Genomic DNA, 18,327 nt, shown 5'->3' on the forward strand with positions numbered 1-18,327 from the left:
TGTGTACCTACGCGCAATTTCTAGAAAAAGGCTTAATGAATGTCTCACCAGACTTTGGCCCCCGGTAAACTGAAACCTAAACCTCAGGAATCGCATGCGTTCCTTCGCCCGGGACGCTTGAGTAGGGGCTGAATGTGGCACTGGGTAAATATTTTAGGTTTTCTTCCTCACCTTGTTCAGCATTAGCCAAAGGGCCTACTCGATCCGATAGTATAAACCGAGACGATACCCTAGGAGCCCCTTATAGATGTCTCCGTTGTCAAGGCTTTGTGCATGAGCTCTCGCTGCTGCTCGACTTTGTTGGGTCAATCATGTCCTACATCTCAGCGAGCGATGGCTCGCGGCAGCCAATGTTTCTGGCCGTCATGGGCTTCTTGCTATTGCTCTCATCTATCAGTGTCCTTCTCAGACTATATTGTCGCATTTTCCTGATGCATAAGGTTGGTCCAGATGACTATCTTATTCTGAGCGGGTTGGTCGTCACGCTTGGAATGGGTATCATAAATTGCTTTCATATCAGCTACGGGACAGGGTGGGTTACTTTTTGTGTCTCTGTTCGCTTTGAACCCCCAATTGCACTTACTCATACATCTCCAGACGACACATGACAGATTTGCCTCTTGGGGAAATTCTCATCCCGACCCTCAAGCACTGGTATGTTTACCAGCTGGTTTATCCGCTCTCCATTGGCTTGGTCAAGTTCAGTATCTTGGCGCAATACTATCGCATTTTCGTCACCAATCGCTTTCGAATAGCCGTGATTGGAGTGGCAGCCTTTGTCTTTGCGTACACCATCATTGTGATTTTCGTCTATGTAAGTTGTGAATTGTTAATTGTTCATAAGCCGATGCTCATCACTCATCAACCTAGGCCTTTGAATGCCACAGTAAACCCTGGAGAGCATGGGATCCGACGTCATTTCCAAAAGGATGCAACAATCTCCCTGCTGCATATTTTTCAACGGCCGGAATCAATATCTTGACAGATCTAGTCATTCTGGTGATGCCATTACCTCTTCTTATGAAGTTGAACCTGCACCGTCGAAGAAAGTGTAAGGCCTCCATTTTAAGCACATCCTCAAGTCGGGCTACATTTAACTCGGATAGACGCCCTCATCGCCATTTTTCTCAGTGGCGCATTCGCATCTGCCGCCTCGATTGCCCGTCTGAACGCCCTATATAAATACACCGTTACAAAGGACGTATCTTATGACGCGATCCAGGTACTTAAAAGACCAGTTTGACCCCTCTCGATGCTCATCGCCCTATTGTGTTTTATCGATACTGACTATACTCTCTGCCAGATCCTTCTCTGGTCTCAAATCGAAGTCAACGTCGCGATAACCTCTGCCTCAGCCCCATCCCTGCGCCCGATGTTCAACAGCATCTTCAAAAGCTCCTCCTACTTTGAATCCTACGGGAACTACAATCACCCGTCCAATAACATGTACGGAGCATACAGCGCACCCAATCATCGACGGACATTGAGACCAGGAACTCAGGGAGCAATTGAGCTGAGCTCCCGAGATGATGAGAATTATACTGTGACGACGGTGGGTATTTCTGGGACGCATGCTCCCAACGGGGGTCAAGGTAGTGAGGAGCGCATTTTGGCCCCTAAATCAAACATCACAAAAACGATTGAGGTTGAAATGAAGAGCGAGCAGCGGAAGTGATTGGCGTTGAAATACACGGAAGAAAGTTATGTGAGGATACACGAAATCAGCTCTTAAAAGATGCGGCCTCTGCGCTGAAAAAAATCTATGGGACGAATTCTTAATGCTAGTTAATAAACCATACACAAATGTCACTGTGCCAAACCTCTAAGCGTTTTCGCAGGAAGCGAAAATTCACGGTCGGCGATTTTGATCTGGCTACGGTACCAATGCATACGGAGTGACAATTATGGGAATGAAAAAAATGTTCTTTTAATAAATAATCATGATCCTAAGCGATGTGCATGTGGTATCTTAACAGGAATAATCAGAGCCCAAGCGGCCCCTAACTCCACAAAGTGTCTGACGCCTGCAAATGAAAAGGGGAAAACTAAGCAGAAGGCAAGCGGAGGAAAGCTGTGGAAAGCAAGACAAAAGCAAAGCCCCAAACGCCGATTAAATCACCCCATGGCGGGCCTTGAAAATAGATATTTTATCGTCATAAAAGAGAATCTCCTGAAGCCGGAATCGCACCCGCGAAGCGCCATCGTCTTCAGGCTCAGTGTCGTAGCCATCAGATAGATCGCTGGAGAGGAGGTCCGTGTCGTCTGGAACGCCCGGCTCATCATTGTCGCCTAGAGGATCCATTGGGTCGTCTTCGAAGGACATGGCGTCGTCCCCTGTAGCATTCGAGGTTTGATCGAGGCCTTGGGTCTCGTCGAAGTCGGGTTCGCTCCCATCACGACTTCCCTCGAGAATCTGGTAGCATTTGGCCTGCAAACCAATGTACGTTATTTTGAGGTCTGGGCGGATGCTCACAATGTCGAGGACTTGGAGGGCAAGCTCTTTCAGGTCGCGGTGGACGGTGTGGCCGATGTGGGGGAGGTAGAGAGCGAAGAGCTGCGGCATGTTAGGAAGTCGTTGGAGAAAGTAATGCCAGTCCCGGTAGTGCATTGCCATTCCAAGCTCCCGCAGCTGCGGCATGCGGCCGCCCGTGACGAACGAGATCATTTCGTGATTAAACATCCACTTGTGCCAGCGATTTGTCAAGCCCTCGGTCGCGCTGCCGAACCGCTCAGAAGCATCAATCAAGACCTTTCGCAGACTTAGTCGGTGTTTTCGGAGTATGTGTCGATATATGGCATCAACGGGGACGGATGATTCGTGACCTGGCGCTTCGTGAAGGTACACGCTCTCCAGGGTATTAGGAGCTAGGGCCTCCTTGATGAAGAGCATCAGATAAGGTGAGACGGTATCCGTTCGCAGATGCTTGAGATTGAGTGAGTACTCTGGGGCCTCAACACTCAGGCGACGGTCACCGTTTCGCTTATTTGCTGCCACAGGTGGTGGAGGTGCATATTTTCGGCGCAGAGTTCTCCAAAGATTTTCATGATCTGTGCATGCCATCAGAGTAAGAGTAGTAAGGCGGGTCCATTCGATCGCCGGTAGAAGCGTCGGTACAGACAAGGGAACTCGTTCCAACTCAAAGACCTGGAGGTTCAATTTATCTTGATTGGCCTGTGTACCACAGAAAGGCACACGAGCTTTGATGGTGGACGCACAAGAGCCTGTAGAGGGTGGAGATTCGCTGTCCTGGGTAGTTCCTAGAGATTTCTGCTCAGTCCCTGGCGGAAAGCGCGTTTCTTGCCAATCGTCGGACTCGACGGCCTTGGGGTTCTTCGTGGAGGATGGACAAGAGGACGCTTCTGATGGCACCGACCGTTCAGAGGCTGAGGAGTTCGTAGTGGTGTATTCCTCTTGGGCTGGCACGTCGCGTTTCGAAAGAATGCTGAGCACACCACCAACCTTTGGCCACCTTGATGGTGATTCCAAAGAAACATCGGTATCCTTTGCACAGCGAAGCCAAGACAACATGTGGGCCTTTGAAGAAATTCCGATCCGCAATTCAACGAGGCGATGGCGGGACCGTTCAATTAGGGTTGCCAGTTCCTCCACGTACGCCGATTCATCTATGTCAAGAACTGTGACGCTTTTCAGCGGCGGCAACACTGATAACGATGGGTATTCCACATGGCTGTTCTTAAGAGAATTCAGCAACGCCGTCATCAACGAGGCGTTGTTGCGCAACGGATTGTCCCTGTTATCATGCCAGCGCACCCAGACACGCTCGAGACGACAGTCCTGGCCTGGTCGGTTAGCCAGTGAAGCAAGTGCAAGCCATATCTCTCGGACCACCCCTGTTGGCATGTCCCAGATGAACGCCTCAAGATTGACCATCCGCGCCACGGCCAAGGCCACTAGCGTCCCCAGCATCTTGCCCACCTCTCTGTTCACCGAGTATTCCTGGACCCAGCTCAACGGACCATTTCCGATAGAGAATGTGCGCGTGTATTGTGCATAGTAGTTTCCTCGTCTCGACCGAAAGACGGGGCTAATATCATGTGTCTCGGTTCCAGAAGAATGATGGCCACGACCGTCGCAGCCACAATGCGCACAGACATGTGGAGATCGGTCAGCTCTGGGCAGCGGCAATTGGTGGAACACATCTTCTCCCATCACCAGCGTGGATAATCCGTAGGACAAGGCGTCAACTCCCGAATAGTCATCTGTCGTGGGGTTCAACGACTCAGGCCAGACAATATCGAAGCGGGAGTACATGTGTGGAATGGTCAAGTTATGGAGAGCGGAGCATGTTAACGCGAGTGAAGTGAGGTCGTTCGTGTGTGTCACCTATCATGTACCGAATTTGTTAGCCCTTGTGTTCCGGGGACAGTGTGATAATCGAACAACACGGACGGAATCCATGGAGACAGCCTGCGAACGAACCTCTTTGACGATTTCCTTCAACATATCCAAAGGCAAATCAAGTAGCTCCATTCTTTTCTTGTCGGAATTCGACTTTGAGGTATCGAGAACCGAGGGGCCCGTGCCGGGCGTAGAGGCCCGAGTCGTGCTCTGGCCGGAGCTTTCACTTGAGTCTTGCGCGGTGTCGAGGTGGAGCTTATCGAGCGCAGCAGGTAGACGATGTTTAGCGCGGGCATCAGGCTCCAAAGAAATAGTGCTTTGGCTTGACACAAAATCCTCCTCATCTGACGACAATGCCTGGTCGGAGGCTGGGCGATTAGCCCAATCCGGGCCGGCGTCCGCCATTGAGGAGAGGAGACGCGGAGGATTTCCTAGCACGAAGTCGCGGTGAAAGGGCACCAGTCAGCGCCAAAATACATATGAAGCTGGTAGTGCGAGCTTTGGGAGCCGTATGCCGTGTCACAGAGCTATTGTCTTGAGGAAGTGAAAGGAGGTAGTAGTCCGGGGAAGCGATAACCTAGTGGAGTGAGGCAGCGGATCAGCCCGACGCGGATCCCGCATCAAAGCGGGGGTTATGTCAGCACCGCTCGACCTTCCCAATTCCAGCACTGATCTTAGCGGGCATAGGTACAGACATCTGATCCTACTGCTTCCGGGAAGAGACAAAAAAGACATCATAGGTGGAAGGGCAAAAGCAAAAGGGTAATAGGTAAATTTTCATTATTTGAGTCGGTATTATTGGAAATAGGTAAACGGACCGAGGAAGCTCATCACGGACCGCAGGTATATATCTGCAAAATTAGGGAGGTCCATGATGAGACCGACCAGTCCGCGAGGAGGCTGGCCCTGGCCCGACCTTCGTTGTATGTTACGATGATAGAAAAGAGCCAACTGGAAGATAACCAGGTGCATTCAACGAAACAACGAAGGTGAAGAAGAAAGAAACTACAGAGGCCCCGTTAACTATTTTGCAGAGGGCTTCCACGCAAACAGGCCTCATCAGGTTAGTCTGGTCAGGTGCTCCCATCACCCACGTCCATCAGGTGATCTCTGTCCATCGTTCTGTCATGCGTCACATAGCGCAGGCATTGCAACCTACACATGAGGTGAAAGGAGAAAAGAGAGAGGGACTGGCAAGATAAAAAATAAAAAATAAAAAATAAAAAATAGAAAGAGACATAATGTAGGAAAACATTCAACGAATTCTTCTATTGAAGCTGTAGATGAAATTTGCATAGAACAATTTTTAGACTTAGCATCACTCGCAGCGGGCTACATTCTGCTTTCCATTAGTCCTCACGACCCAATTTTTCCAGATTGAGTGCCGCACTAATGCAAGCCAGATGACTAAACGCCTGAGGCGTATTGCCCATCTGCTCGCCCGAAATGGCCACTTCTTCAGAGAACATCCCCAGGTGGTTTGAGTAGGACAAGATGTTGTCAAAGTGTGAGAGTGCGAGCTTCCAGATGTTTGGAATAGGAACATCAAACTTGGCGGCCTATATAAGAGGAAGACACAGCGAGGTGGGTCAAAATTAGCGAAGGGGGTTGTGCGCAGGATGTGTGCACTTCAAGGCGCGAGCACTTACACGAGCCATTGCTTCAACAAGCCAGAAGGTAACCATGATGAAGGCACCCTCGCCTCCGCCAAGACCTGTGCAACACGGGCATCAGTAACGGGCGGGGTCGCACTGAAGCAAATGCAGAGATCCGGAGGGTAGGTCACATACCATCATTGGCTTTGACATGGTCGTATCGAAACACCATTTTCGCACTGGACAGTCCCTCTCTCTCCGGGCTTTGCAGAATGCGCTTGAGGGTGCTAATGAATCGTGGATCATTGGGTGCCACGAAGAAGACCAACGGCGCGATCAAAATTGATGCATCCAGCACGTCGCGGCTCTCGTAGCTCTGGCAAAAATGGCCGCGCTCGATGTTGTATCCTTTGTCCATGATCTCGTCGTAGAGTTCGTCACGTACTTGCATCCATTGGAAACGGTCCGGGCAGGGCAGACTTGTTCGCTTCTCTGCCAGTCGAAGGCCACGGTCCAGTGCCACCCACATCATGACCTTCGAGTAGATAAAGTTCTGGATCTGCCCGCGAGACTCCCAAATGGACATGTCCTTCTGGTGTCTTACGCCAATGACATAGTTCACCATGCGGCGGATCGCACCCCATTGGTCATAGGTGATCGGGTTGCCGTGCTTGTTGTAGAGGTAGATGCTGTCCAGGAGTTCGCCATAGATGTCTAGCTGCGTGTGGAAAACAGCAGCATTGCCGATGCGGACAGGCTTGCTACCCTTATACCCATCAAGGTGTTCCAGCTCCAGTTCGGGAATGTCGTACTCGCCACGGATGGTGAACATCAGCGGCAGGAAGGGCCGCTTACTCCCGGGCTCGATACCCTGCGCAGCATGCGGAAAGATCCGGTCAAAGATGAAGGTGACGTAGGCTTCCGCCTCACTGCTGTACCCCATTTTCAGGAAGACATACAGCGTGAAGGCCGTGTCGCGCACCCAGGAATATCGGTAATCCCAGTTACGAGCGCCGCCCACATTTTCCGGGAGTGAAAAAGTGGGCGCTGCAATTATCGCTCCCGTGGGTTTGTAGGTGAGCAGCTTCAGGATCAAGAGACTGCGCTCGACGGTCTCTCGGTAGTGCCCACGGAAAGCGCACTTGCGGGTCCAGTCAGTCCAGTAGTCGGATGTTTCTTCCTCCATTTTCCACAGGTATGCAGCCATTGTAGTCGAGCTGGGCACAGCCTTTTCGGGACTGTGCAGGACGAAGTGCACAGTCTGCCCCTCAGACAGGCGAATCCAGGCCACTAGCCCGCGGCCATTTGCTCCCGGTCGCTCCTCCATGGCCAGCTTAGCCTTGGGATACCCCGTCTTGTCGGGCTCCCGCGAATCAGCAAAGATCTCGAGCTGCAGCCGCTCTGTCTCACTCTCGAAATGGATACTCTGCAACTGGTGCTTGCACAAGTCATTTTCCAGCTTGGCACGAGCCGTATACATGTCCCTCGCATAGTTAAAAGCCGGGAACAATTCCACCTGCAATTCCATTGAGCCACGGCTGCACTCGAGCTTTCTGATCAGGCCAGAGTGCTGCAGTCCTGACTTGAAGCGGTTAGTTCCGGGCTCATTGCACGGGCAGTAGCCTGAGAGCAGTCGGGCCGACTGGGCCGCCTTCTTAGGCGTCACAGGGAAGTAGTCCAGCATCGTGACGACGCCATCTTCATTGGTCCAGCGTGTTTCGAGCAGATTCGAGTACGGCAGATACCGCTGCTTGCTGTGCGGGTCGACCACTGAAGTGGAGGGCTTGACCGACCAGTAACCGCCCTTTTTGTCATCCAAGAGACGGCAAAACACCGAAGGGGAGTCGAAGACTGGCCAGCACATATAATCCAGACTACCGGCCTTGCTCACGAGGGCACATGTGTGCATGTCCCCGATCAGGCCATAGTCCTCAATGGCGTTATACGCGGGTTCTGCTGGTGGCATGATGAGAATCGAAACGGTGACGGTGAAGCCGGATTTGAATCAATAGATATGAAGTCCGGCGAGGATGTGTTTCCCGGAAGTGAACAGGAAAGATTTTGTTGATTGCAATCGTTGGCGGCACCGATTTCAACTAACAGGTGGATGCTCTAGCACAGCAGGGTGAGATTGAAAGGTGCAGCCCCAATCCATTATCACTTCTCCATACCATGGGGACATATATGGCCCAGGTGCTGGCCGGGGGACCTGGGACCAACGACATAATGATGATAATGGGTTTCCCACTGAGGTCATCGCGATGTCCAGGCGGTTCTTCCCATCGCAACAGGCCATTGGACGCACTGTGCTGGACCTGCGGACGCACATCATCATTATGGCAGGACCTGCCGGCGAGTCTGCATCGCAATTTGCCATGATATGCAGCTTCGGCGGAACTTCGCGCCTCAGGTACAGTCCAGTCTGCCAAGCCCAGCGGGTCTGCAGCAATTGAGAAGTGGTGAGACCTCGGGCAGCCATCGGTTTCAACATGGGCAACCGCTTCGCCCTAGCCCAACCTCAACGTGATCTCCCCCAGCTGCTCACCAGCAGCGCCCTGCAGGAAATCTTCGGAAGTCGCAGTCCGCCAATCGCAGCTGGAGGCCCAGGCCATCCCGGACACAGAACATCCTGTGGGAGCGTCTGCCTCTTTGGACCCCAGATCGACCGGACGGTGGAGCGGAAAGCAGGTGGAGCTTCGGTGGCGGCCAGTCAGCAACAACAGGACGGAGAAGAGATGGTACTGCCTAAGGCTAAGGCCCATCAGCGCCGGTTTTGTGCTTCTTCAACTCTCTGACGCTCTTAACTTTCCTTTCCCGCGCGTGACCGCTTATCCGTTCCTTTCTTCTTTCATTATTTGGTGCCGTTCGCTTTTTCTTCCGAGCCATTCTCGAGGCTCTTTCCTCTCAGTACACCACACCACCCCTTTCCTCCCTTATCTACCGCAGGGTGCGCGGTCGCGTGTACACACTACCCCCGATCGCACCTTCATGGGGCTGACACATCTCACGTCGCCTCCCCCTCCCCTCCGATCCGCGTCTAAACCCCAGTCGACAAGTCGATAATGGGGTTGTCAGCCGCCGGGAACCACCACCGACGGCGGAGCTCTATGCTCACGGGGGCTCGCTCATCGCAACTAGGCTCCTCGGAGCGGAGGGATGACAGTCTGCGACCGCATGGAGATGGTCCAAACAAATGGGACGAGCAGGAGCTCTTGGCGGCCGAGGACACAGACACGTCAGAGCTGTCGTCCTCGGCATTGGACCATCGGGAGTTGGACGTGATGAGTTCGGACGATGATCAATATGACGAGGAGACTGGTCTCACAGCACGCCAGAAACGCCAGCGGCGGCGACGGCGACGGCAACGTCGAAAGCTGGATGCTCGAATCGCCGACGTCAAGTCGTCCCGATTTGGCTTGCCTCAGCTGGGCCTGGCTGATCGTAATGTTGCCCGCAAGCTATTCGCCAACGCTGGCCTGATCCTGCTGTGGTACTTCTTCTCCTTGTCCATTTCCATCGTGAGTTGTACCCCTTCCATCAGAATTGTGCCCTCGGAAGAACAGAACGAAGAAGGAAAAGCCAGCTCACAATGCCCTTCCCTTGCAGTACAACAAATGGATGTTCTCCGAAAGTGATACCGTCTTCCCCTTTCCTCTCTTCACTACCAGCCTGCACATGGCCGTCCAATTCACCCTTTCCGCTCTTTTGCTCTGGATATTCCCATCCCTACGCCCTCGGCACCCGCCTGCATCCGCCTCGAACTCGCCGGTGGAAGGCCTGCAGGAGTCGGAGCCGGTGCTCACCAAGCTTTTCTACATCACACGCCTCGTGCCTTGCGGTGCCGCGACATCACTCGACATTGGCCTGGGCAACATGTCCCTCAAATTCATCTCGCTTACTTTTCTGACCATGTGCAAATCATCCGCACTCGCCTTCGTTCTTCTCTTTGCGTTCCTTTTCCGTCTCGAAACGCCCTCCGTTAAACTGATCATTGTGATCGCTACAATGACCATTGGTGTGGTGATGATGGTTGCGGGCGAGACCGCATTCAATGCGCTTGGCTTTGGCCTCGTCATTGCTTCTGCTTTCTTTTCTGGTTTCCGATGGGGTTTAACACAGATTCTTCTACTCCGCCATCCAGCTACCTCCAACCCGTTCTCGACTCTATTTCTCCTTACGCCTGTCATGTTCTTTTCTCTTATCGCCATTGCGCTCGCTGTTGAAGGGCCCAACCAAATCCACCAAGGCTTCCTTAACCTCGCCGAAAAGCAAGGCAACTTGTTCGGCTCTTGCCTGTTGGTATTCCCTGGTGTTCTCGCATTCTGTATGATTTCTTCCGAATTCGCACTGCTGAAGCGCTCGTCCGTCGTCACCCTGAGCATTTGCGGAATCTTCAAAGAAGTAGTGACGATCAGTGCTGCGGGCGTTGTCTTCCACGACAAGCTTACAGCCGTCAATATAACCGGTCTGGTTGTTACCATCGGCAGCATTGGAGCTTATAACTATATGAAGATTTCCAAGATGCGCAGCGAAGCAGAAGATGACGACTGGAGCCGTGAAGGGTCTCCAGAATCCGATACAGAAGATGCCAGCGGTGGTGAACTTCCAGAGTATCACCGGGCTGCCAATCCTGAGACGAGCCTGATTCAAGCGTCCCCCTCCGGGCACTATAATGATGATCTGCAAGCATCGCCGGCAGGCGACCAACGACGCTCGTTCCGTGTCCGAGCAAGCGGTGTGATGCACAACCTCTCGATTTCCACCACTATTCCAGAAGACGATGCCATTGAAACGCCCATCAAGTCAGCACCTCCAACTATCACCACTATGGCGGACGCGGGATTCCCAACACATCTCCAGCCGTCTGACTGGGAAGATTCCCCAGGCGTCCACTCTAGCTCGTCCATTTCCCCGATTCGAAGCCAAACTCCCTCCCAACACTAGTCTTCAACCCTCATTCATAACACCGACTTCTCCTCTCCTGTCTATCTATATGCCATCTTACAATGGTGTTTTGTACCGGCGACTTCACCCTCCTGGCTTCGGCCCGTTCTTCAATATCGACGTGAGGTCTAAGACCTACCCAGAAGAAAGCGGCGGCCATGGTGCTGGCAGATCTGCATGTCTACCGGATTTTTGATGTGCACGCCGACTTGGTTTTCATAGAGAAATGAGTTCTGGGGGTGTCTTTCGATTATTGCATGGAGGCTGCTGAATTCATTGCAGAGCGGTGGCTTGACCGATACCACCAAGTCATTTTTTTTTCTTGAGGCCTAACAGCCGGCCTTTTCATCTAATATCAAATCAATCAATGTCACGATTCTCCAATTCTATACTTTTCTAGGAGATTGTAGCTCTAATAATTTGGGTATTGATTGCTTGCTTTCCAACTTTGTCGTGCCAAACAAGGTATTCTAAACCTCACCTTACGAGACATGTTTTTCATCGCCATCAGCCCACTAACACTTAGCCGCATCACTGTTTATTTCCCCTTCCCTTTTTTCAAGACATCCATAAGACTTTTTTGCCCCTTCTCCTTCGCCTTGGCCTCTTTTTTCTTCTCAGTCTCAAGCTTCCTTTCATACTGCTCCTGCTGCTTCTCGCGCATAGCACGGCCCTCCTCCGAAAGCTTCGCCTCCAACGCCCGGAACTCCTCGCCCTCGGCATCCATCCCAATAAGCGACTCCAGCAACTTGATTTCGCGAGCCCAAACACCTGGGTCGGCGACTGCAGCCGGAGAAGCACCAGCAGGCCGCTTAGGGCCCTTTTTCGCCGTCTTCTTCTTCTTCTCAGACTCACTCTCGCAGCAACTGTCAGCATCATCATCGGCCGCCGCAGCGCCCGTTTGGCCGGGGACACGGTCAATGGGCGTTTCCAGGACCATAGGCAGGTCCTCGAAGCGTGGCTCGTTCATGACGTTGTGGAACGCGCGTAGACCCAGGAAGCCTGTTCCAATGTTGGCGTGTAAATCGCGCTTACTGCCCCGCGGTGCCTTGGAGTCGTTCAAGTGCAGGGCGCGCAGGAACTGAATGCCGATTAGCTCGTCGAATTCGGCGAGGAAGGCTTTGAAGCCCTCTGGGGTGACGAGATCGTAGCCGGCTGCGAAGCTGTGGCATGTGTCGATGCAGATGCCGATGCGGGAGTGGTGCTCTTTTGGGATGAGGGCTAGCAGGTCCCGGAATTCGGAGAGCGAGCCGCCGATTGTGTTGCCGTGGCCGCACATCGTCTCTAGAACTGGGATTACTGTGGTTGTTTCGGTAATTGCTCTGGTCAGAGTGTCGGCTAGACGGGCCAGCGCGTCCGGGAGGGGGTTTTGGTTTGTGCTTCCGGGGCTGGCATGAGGTAAGTATGAAGATTTCAAGAAGGATAGCGGGTTGGACGAATGGGACGGACTGGAAGTTATAGAGTTTGATACCGAGATCTTCACACCGACGGAGGTCTTCGAGGAAGGAGTCATAGGCTTGCTTAGCCTTCGCCTTGTCATTCTGCGCCAGGTTGACGAGATAGGACCCGTGGGGCAGAACATGTCTAGAGAAGATTAGCTGCCGAGTCTAGAACGGGCAGAAGCTAGATTCTTACTTGGCAGCATCGTAATTGTGCTCAGCGCACATCTTACGGAATTGATCGCGGACATCATCCTGGAGAGGCGGGTTGTCCCATTTTCTCTGTGACTTAAGAAAGAGTGCGAAGGCGTTTCCCCTGAAAAAGTACGTTAGTTTGCTCTCAGCTGAAAGCCCTCGATTCAGATTCAATCACTTGCCCAATATGTGTACTATTTGTGACGGAGTTGAAGACGCCTGTTCCATGTAGACCCGATTAGCCCTCCGATCGTTCAACCAAGAGACTGTCCAAGTAACTGACCCTTTGCAGCACTGACATGGGCACCAACAAACATCCGCAGGCCCTGTGTCCGTGGTGCCAGCGGCATCGCTTCGGCGTCCTTCTCCTTTTTGCTCTTCTTGCCCTTCTTGGCGGGCTTGGTCTGAATGGTCGAAGCTGCCTCTGTTTCAGTCTTTACGCTGACGTCTCCGCCTTCAGGCTTCACCACAGATTCTCTTTTCCCAATTTGAATGCTGGAAACAAGCTCTGTATCGTCGACAGCTTCTTTCTTGACGGAAGATGCAACTTGGGTCTTCTTGGATTTAGTGGCGTTGGGCGCAGATTTAGCGTTGGACCCCTTCTTCGGCGTGGGCACAGCCTCGCCTTCTCCTCCTGAGTCTTCGCTGGAAGAAACTTCCTTCAGGCTAGCAGTAGACCTTTGTCGCTTGGATCGTCTCAACGGAGAGATATCCGGAGTCCCATTGCTGAGATTCCTTTTGTGGCCACCCGTGGCTTCCGAAGCCTGCATCGGGGATTGGGCCATAGAATACCTGCTGCGTGGATGTTCTGCCCCTGAGACAAGATAGAAGATGCTATCCTGTATCGATTTGATGGGATTTGATGAAGACTGATAACAATATGTACCGTCAGCAGTCCCGAAATCGATGGGTCCCGAATTGATTGGGTGCGGATGTGGAGAACTAGCGAGAAATGGTGTCAGGCGGGCCGCAATCAAGGGATTCAGAGCAAATTGAGAAACAAGTCCAGCCCAAACAGTCTTATAGCTTCGTTCAACGTAGGCTTTTGTCTTCACAAAGCAATATCTTAGTATCTTCTCTTGCTCAATACTGGATCGGCGGTTTCTACACGTTGACAAGCGGATGTCACGTGTCGATCACCGGGGTAACGGTCATGTGATGTTTATCGATAACCCAATCCGACGTTGGGGAGCAACACACCAGTCTTGGTCTTGTCTTGTGCTGAGCAAGCCCCTCGCCGACTTTCACTGATCGCCTGTCGACATACCGCGAAGGCGAGATCCGGCATATGATCGACAAGATGGTGGCCTCCGACGACCTGATTGATTTTGACATCATCGAGGCCCAGAAAGAAAACGTCCAGTCCCTCCCAGGCGGCAGATCGGCCAGAGAGCTCGCTCGAATTTTTTCTGGAGGGAGTAACAGTGACAAATTCGTAACGCCCTCACCGAACGACACAAGGACTATCAATGGCGCCATTCGCCAGGAATACGAAAACGAATTGGAGTCGATAGGAGAATCGGATGATCCCCTCGATGTTTACGACCGCTATGTGAAATGGACCCTCAACGCGTACCCCTCTGCCCAAGCTACAGCCGAGTCGGGCCTCCTCCCGCTGCTGGAACGCGCCACCAAGTCGTTCCTGTCATCCTCACACTATAGAAACGACCCGCGCTACCTTCGGCTATGGATGCACTACATCAGGCTATTCTCCGATGCCCCGCGGGAGACGTTTGCGTTTCTTGCGCGGCACCGTATCGGTGAGAGTTTGGCGTTGTTTTATGAGGAGTTTGCTGCTTGGTTAGAGGGTGCTGGGCGCTGGACACAGGCAGACGAAGTATATAGACTTGGCATGGACCGCGAAGCCCGGCCAGTTGAGCGGCTTCTGCGCAAATACAGCGAGTTTCAACAACGATACGAGCAGCAATCGCGGGATGCCGGGCCATCTTCACCTGCTCTACCAACCGTTAGACCCGCTCTGGCGGCCAAGATGGATCCGTTTGCTTCAACAGATGCCTCTGCAGACCCACAAGCCTCAGCGCCATCACCACAATCAGCCGGGCCTGCAAAAACAAAGTCCGGAAAAGCGAAAATGGCGATTTTCTCCGATGCTGATGCAGCCCAGTCAAGTCAACCGGCGACTAGCGGGCAGACAAAGGGGTGGGAAAGCATCGGCTCTGTGCGAGAGCGCAAGAAGGAAAACGAGGTGGAGGCAAAACCATGGGTGGGAGAGACATTGAAGGCAGGAAAGAAGTCTGGGCCAACACAAAAGATGGCCATCTTCCGGGACGAGGTGAGTTCGCAATGCTTAGTTGCTCTTCCTTTCTTTCCACGGACCTTCCATATATTTACGATCACAGGACTAATTGCTGGCTTGAACCTATGTGTTTCGATTGTGTGTATACAGTCCAATCCAAATCCACCTCCTGAAGAACCAAGTGCACCCAAGCACGTCCCAGAGCATCATGTAAGGGAAGCGGTAAACCCACGGACCGGTCGACGGGAGCGCGTCTTTGTCGATCTTGAATCAGTATACCCCGACTACCAAAATCCAGCACATGAAGTTAGTTTCGAAGAATTGAGAGCAATTAAGCGCGGGTGGATGAACAAGATTTGGCGACACCAGAAGGAACCACTACAGCAGATCTCCGGAAATGTGGCTGGGGATGCCCAACCCGCGAAGCTCAAGATGTCAAGTGCAGAAGAGCAGCTTCCGGAGCCGTTGGAGCAGAATCTGGTTATTGATAGTCAACACTCTCGACCGCAGGACCAGGACGGACCCTATGAAGGCAAAGCCGGAAAGGCAAGGAAGTTCAAGGTGCACGGAGAAACCCAGACTAGTCAGTGTCTACTTTTCTATCGGCTTCGGTATTGTGCGTTAAATACTAACATCTTCAATAGTCAAAATGAAGTTCGACTCCCCGACCAGCTCCAAGGTTCGACGGAAGAGCACTCGGGAGCCAACAATGACAATGCATACTCGCGCTGCAACGGATGAAATCTATGGCATCTTCAACCAGCCCTTGAAGGCCGAGATGGATGATGCAGCTGATAGTCTCTATGGCAGCGACTATGAGGATGACGATTGCGCCAGTGCTGCTGATAGCACAGGTACCGGTCACCACTCTGCAGCTTCGAGTGAATTTGGCGATGACGAAACGCACACCTTCCACAAGTCTTACGATGACACAGAGTACGGCGATGGCGACACGACTCGAGCTGATAGTGTTGCGGGAGGCGATTGGACAGACTTCAGCGTCAGCAGAGACGTTCCTGGCGTCGAATCCGCCGATGCGACGTCTCACTCGGTTGTCAGTGAGGGAGCTGCTGGGTCTCAGCATAGCACACCTGACAAGGAGCGGTTCGTTCCTCGAATGCCTGATGACTACAATCCCCCATATGGCACATATCGTGACCCGGCAATCATGGCACAGAACCGGCTGCCTTTCATGACGCCAATTGTGGAACGAACCGAGTCTTCCATCTCAATGACAGCTGCTAGGAGTCTGCACAATGCCAAGACTCCGTCTAAGCCTCGATCACCGTTGGGTGTGCCCCAAATGGGTGATCTTCTGCTCTCTAGTCCCATCGGAGCAGCAACGCCATACCACGGGGATCACACAATTGGCTCAGTGGCAGACGTCCCTTTTAGTCCGACTGCTTTCAAGATCCTTGCTCCCAAATTTCGTCGACGAGAAGCTTTAATCAAGGAGTTGCAATGCAATCCGACTGACAAGGGCATTCGCAACACCATCTTAAATTCACTAGAGCCACCTCTTGCATCCTACCCAGGATATCACGGCCACCTCCAAGACAGCAACTACGCCACGATGATCCAGAAATTCGTCAAGGCACACAATCGCAAATCGAAATCCGGCGACGATGAAGGTTTCGATACCCCGATTCTCGAATTCCCCGGCGCCGAGCGCAGCTACATCATCCGCCGCGAGCTCGGCGCCGGCGCCTACGCCCCCGTCTACCTCGCAGAAAGCGTCGACAGCCTCGAGTCCTACGCCTCCGACTCAGACGAGGAAATATCCGGCCAGGCAATCAAGTCCAACCCCTACGACAGTGCCCGCTACCCCTTCGAAGCAGTCAAGGTGGAAAATGGGCCCTCCAGCGCCTGGGAATTTTACATGATCCGCACCGCGCACGAGCGACTCCGCGAAGCGCCTGCGCACAGCCGCGCGACAGACAGCATCGTTCGCGCACACGAGCTGCACGTCCACACGCGCGAGAGCTTCCTCGTCGAGGACTACCGCGGCCAAGGCACGCTCCTCGACCTGGTCAACGTCCTGCGCAACGAGCCCATCGCCGCCTCGCACAACAGCGACGGCGGCCTCGACGAGTCCCTCGCCATGTTCTTCTCCATCGAGCTATTCCGCACCGTCGAGTCCCTCCACGCTTCCGGCATCCTGCACGGCGATATTAAAGCCGATAACTGCCTCATCCGCCTCGACGAATCCTCTCCCACCGACCCGCCCACTAACGCCCTCTCCCTCCTCGACCTCGACCCATCAACCGCAGATGCTCGTGACGCGCCTAGCTACGCGCCTTCCGGCGCACTCGGCTGGCGCTCTAAGGGCTTAGCGCTGATCGACTTCGGGCGCGGTATCGACATGGCCGCGTTCGTGCCGGGCGTACAGTTCCTCGCGGACTGGGAGACGGGCACGCACGAGTGCAACGAGATCCGCGAGGGGCGGCCGTGGACGCACCAGATTGATCTGTATGGTATCGCAGGTACTATCCACGTCCTGTTATTCGGGAAGTACATTGAGAGCGCGGCTGTGCGAACTAGCGAAGGCGGTGCTAGTGCTGGTGCTGGTGCTGGTGCCGGTGTGCAGTGCACGTATCGCATCCGCGAGTCGCTGAAGCGCTACTGGGAGCGCGAGATTTGGGCGGATGTGTTTGATTTGCTGCTTAATCCGGCGTCGGAAAGGTGGGTTGCCATGGAGGGTGGGCATTACGGGCCTGTTCTGCCTGTGCTGAAGTCTATGGCGTATGTGAGGGGGAGGATGGAGGATTGGCTTGTTGCGAACGCGGACAAGAAGGGGCTTGCGCTGCAGTTGCGGAAGATTGAGGTGCTGTTGGCGGAGCGGAAGAAGAAGCTTGAGCGCTCTTAGTGCGTGTCTGTGTCTGCTTGTGTGTGCGTCGTGATGTGATGGTGGCTGATGGATTCTTTCTCTCCTTTCTTTTGTCTTGTTTCATATTCCCAGCTGCCCTTATGAGGCTTTATACCCCGGTTGTTTTTGGACTTTTTTGCAAGCTATCTCCGCATACATACATGAAGAAGGGCGTTGATGTTTGATCTGTAGCCCTGAGCAGATATCAAGGCATTTCTATTCCTATACTTTGCATTCTATCGTGCCGCTTAAATCCTTCGACCCATCGAGGCCCGCTTCGATTATTTGTGGTTCGACTGAAGTATAGTGTACTAAGCATTATTACGCACCAATATTACGCACCAACGTTCTACATCTCCATCAAAAGGTGAACACCCAAGCAGAGAAGAGTCATAAAAATAAGAATAGTAAATTCGACCAGTCCAACCCATCATCAAAGGTAACAAAGCTCCCAGTTCATGCTAGGACGTAGTAAACAGACTAACTAGACACAAGACAAGCTTCAGGACAAGTACGATAAGATAAATGATGATGGAAATCGGACGGTTGTGAAATAGCACAAGCAAGGCTGGAAAAACACATGACTGTCATGGTCGGCTCAAGTGTACTGGAACACGAGCAGGGAATGCGAGGCAATGTCATCGGTTATGCAAAGTCCCACAGGAGGGACT

At 52.9% G+C, this 18,327-nt stretch overlaps 8 protein-coding genes across 8 annotated transcripts; 5 read left to right on the forward strand and 3 right to left on the reverse strand.

Annotated features, from left to right (window-relative positions):
- Window positions 1-604: 604 nt before the first annotated feature.
- Window positions 605-1,675, forward strand: N7482_007787 (uncharacterized protein; the record flags this gene model as incomplete). Its single annotated transcript, XM_056689911.1, has 4 exons — window positions 605-828; window positions 888-1,051; window positions 1,107-1,222; window positions 1,304-1,675. 4 exons carry the CDS (start codon window positions 605-607, stop codon window positions 1,673-1,675), a joined length of 876 nt encoding a protein of 291 aa, XP_056542340.1.
- Window positions 1,676-2,110: 435 nt separating this feature from the next.
- On the reverse strand, window positions 2,111-4,765 carry N7482_007788 (uncharacterized protein; the record flags this gene model as incomplete). The annotated part of the gene is made up of 2 exons (XM_056689912.1): window positions 2,111-4,345; window positions 4,442-4,765. The coding sequence occupies 2 exons, from the start codon at window positions 4,763-4,765 to the stop codon at window positions 2,111-2,113; spliced, it is 2,559 nt and encodes an 852-aa protein (XP_056542341.1).
- Window positions 4,766-5,709: 944 nt separating this feature from the next.
- N7482_007789 (glycoside hydrolase family 15 protein) lies at window positions 5,710-7,921 on the reverse strand (the record flags this gene model as incomplete). Its single annotated transcript, XM_056689913.1, has 3 exons — window positions 5,710-5,919; window positions 6,010-6,074; window positions 6,151-7,921. 3 exons carry the CDS (start codon window positions 7,919-7,921, stop codon window positions 5,710-5,712), a joined length of 2,046 nt encoding a protein of 681 aa, XP_056542342.1.
- Window positions 7,922-8,216: 295 nt separating this feature from the next.
- N7482_007790 (uncharacterized protein) lies at window positions 8,217-8,408 on the forward strand (the record flags this gene model as incomplete). Its single annotated transcript, XM_056689914.1, has 1 exon — window positions 8,217-8,408. The coding sequence occupies one exon, from the start codon at window positions 8,217-8,219 to the stop codon at window positions 8,406-8,408; it is 192 nt and encodes a 63-aa protein (XP_056542343.1).
- Window positions 8,409-8,444: 36 nt separating this feature from the next.
- On the forward strand, window positions 8,445-8,750 carry N7482_007791 (uncharacterized protein; the record flags this gene model as incomplete). The annotated part of the gene is made up of 1 exon (XM_056689915.1): window positions 8,445-8,750. One exon carries the CDS (start codon window positions 8,445-8,447, stop codon window positions 8,748-8,750), a length of 306 nt encoding a protein of 101 aa, XP_056542344.1.
- Window positions 8,751-9,017: 267 nt separating this feature from the next.
- N7482_007792 (putative nucleotide-sugar transporter) lies at window positions 9,018-10,899 on the forward strand (the record flags this gene model as incomplete). The annotated part of the gene is made up of 2 exons (XM_056689916.1): window positions 9,018-9,473; window positions 9,562-10,899. 2 exons carry the CDS (start codon window positions 9,018-9,020, stop codon window positions 10,897-10,899), a joined length of 1,794 nt encoding a protein of 597 aa, XP_056542345.1.
- A 538-nt stretch (window positions 10,900-11,437) lies between these two features.
- Window positions 11,438-13,318, reverse strand: N7482_007793 (DNA-(apurinic or apyrimidinic site) lyase APN1; the record flags this gene model as incomplete). Its single annotated transcript, XM_056689917.1, has 5 exons — window positions 11,438-12,287; window positions 12,349-12,483; window positions 12,535-12,654; window positions 12,716-12,752; window positions 12,817-13,318. The coding sequence occupies 5 exons, from the start codon at window positions 13,316-13,318 to the stop codon at window positions 11,438-11,440; spliced, it is 1,644 nt and encodes a 547-aa protein (XP_056542346.1).
- Window positions 13,319-13,833: 515 nt separating this feature from the next.
- On the forward strand, window positions 13,834-17,656 carry N7482_007794 (putative checkpoint protein kinase (SldA); the record flags this gene model as incomplete). The annotated part of the gene is made up of 3 exons (XM_056689918.1): window positions 13,834-14,826; window positions 14,941-15,373; window positions 15,435-17,656. The coding sequence occupies 3 exons, from the start codon at window positions 13,834-13,836 to the stop codon at window positions 17,654-17,656; spliced, it is 3,648 nt and encodes a 1,215-aa protein (XP_056542347.1).
- Window positions 17,657-18,327: the final 671 nt, after the last annotated feature.

Source organism: Penicillium canariense, assembly GCF_028826845.1.
Source record: "Penicillium canariense strain IBT 26290 chromosome Unknown utg000004l_segment0_segment0, whole genome shotgun sequence".
NCBI lineage: Eukaryota > Fungi > Ascomycota > Eurotiomycetes > Eurotiales > Aspergillaceae > Penicillium > Penicillium canariense.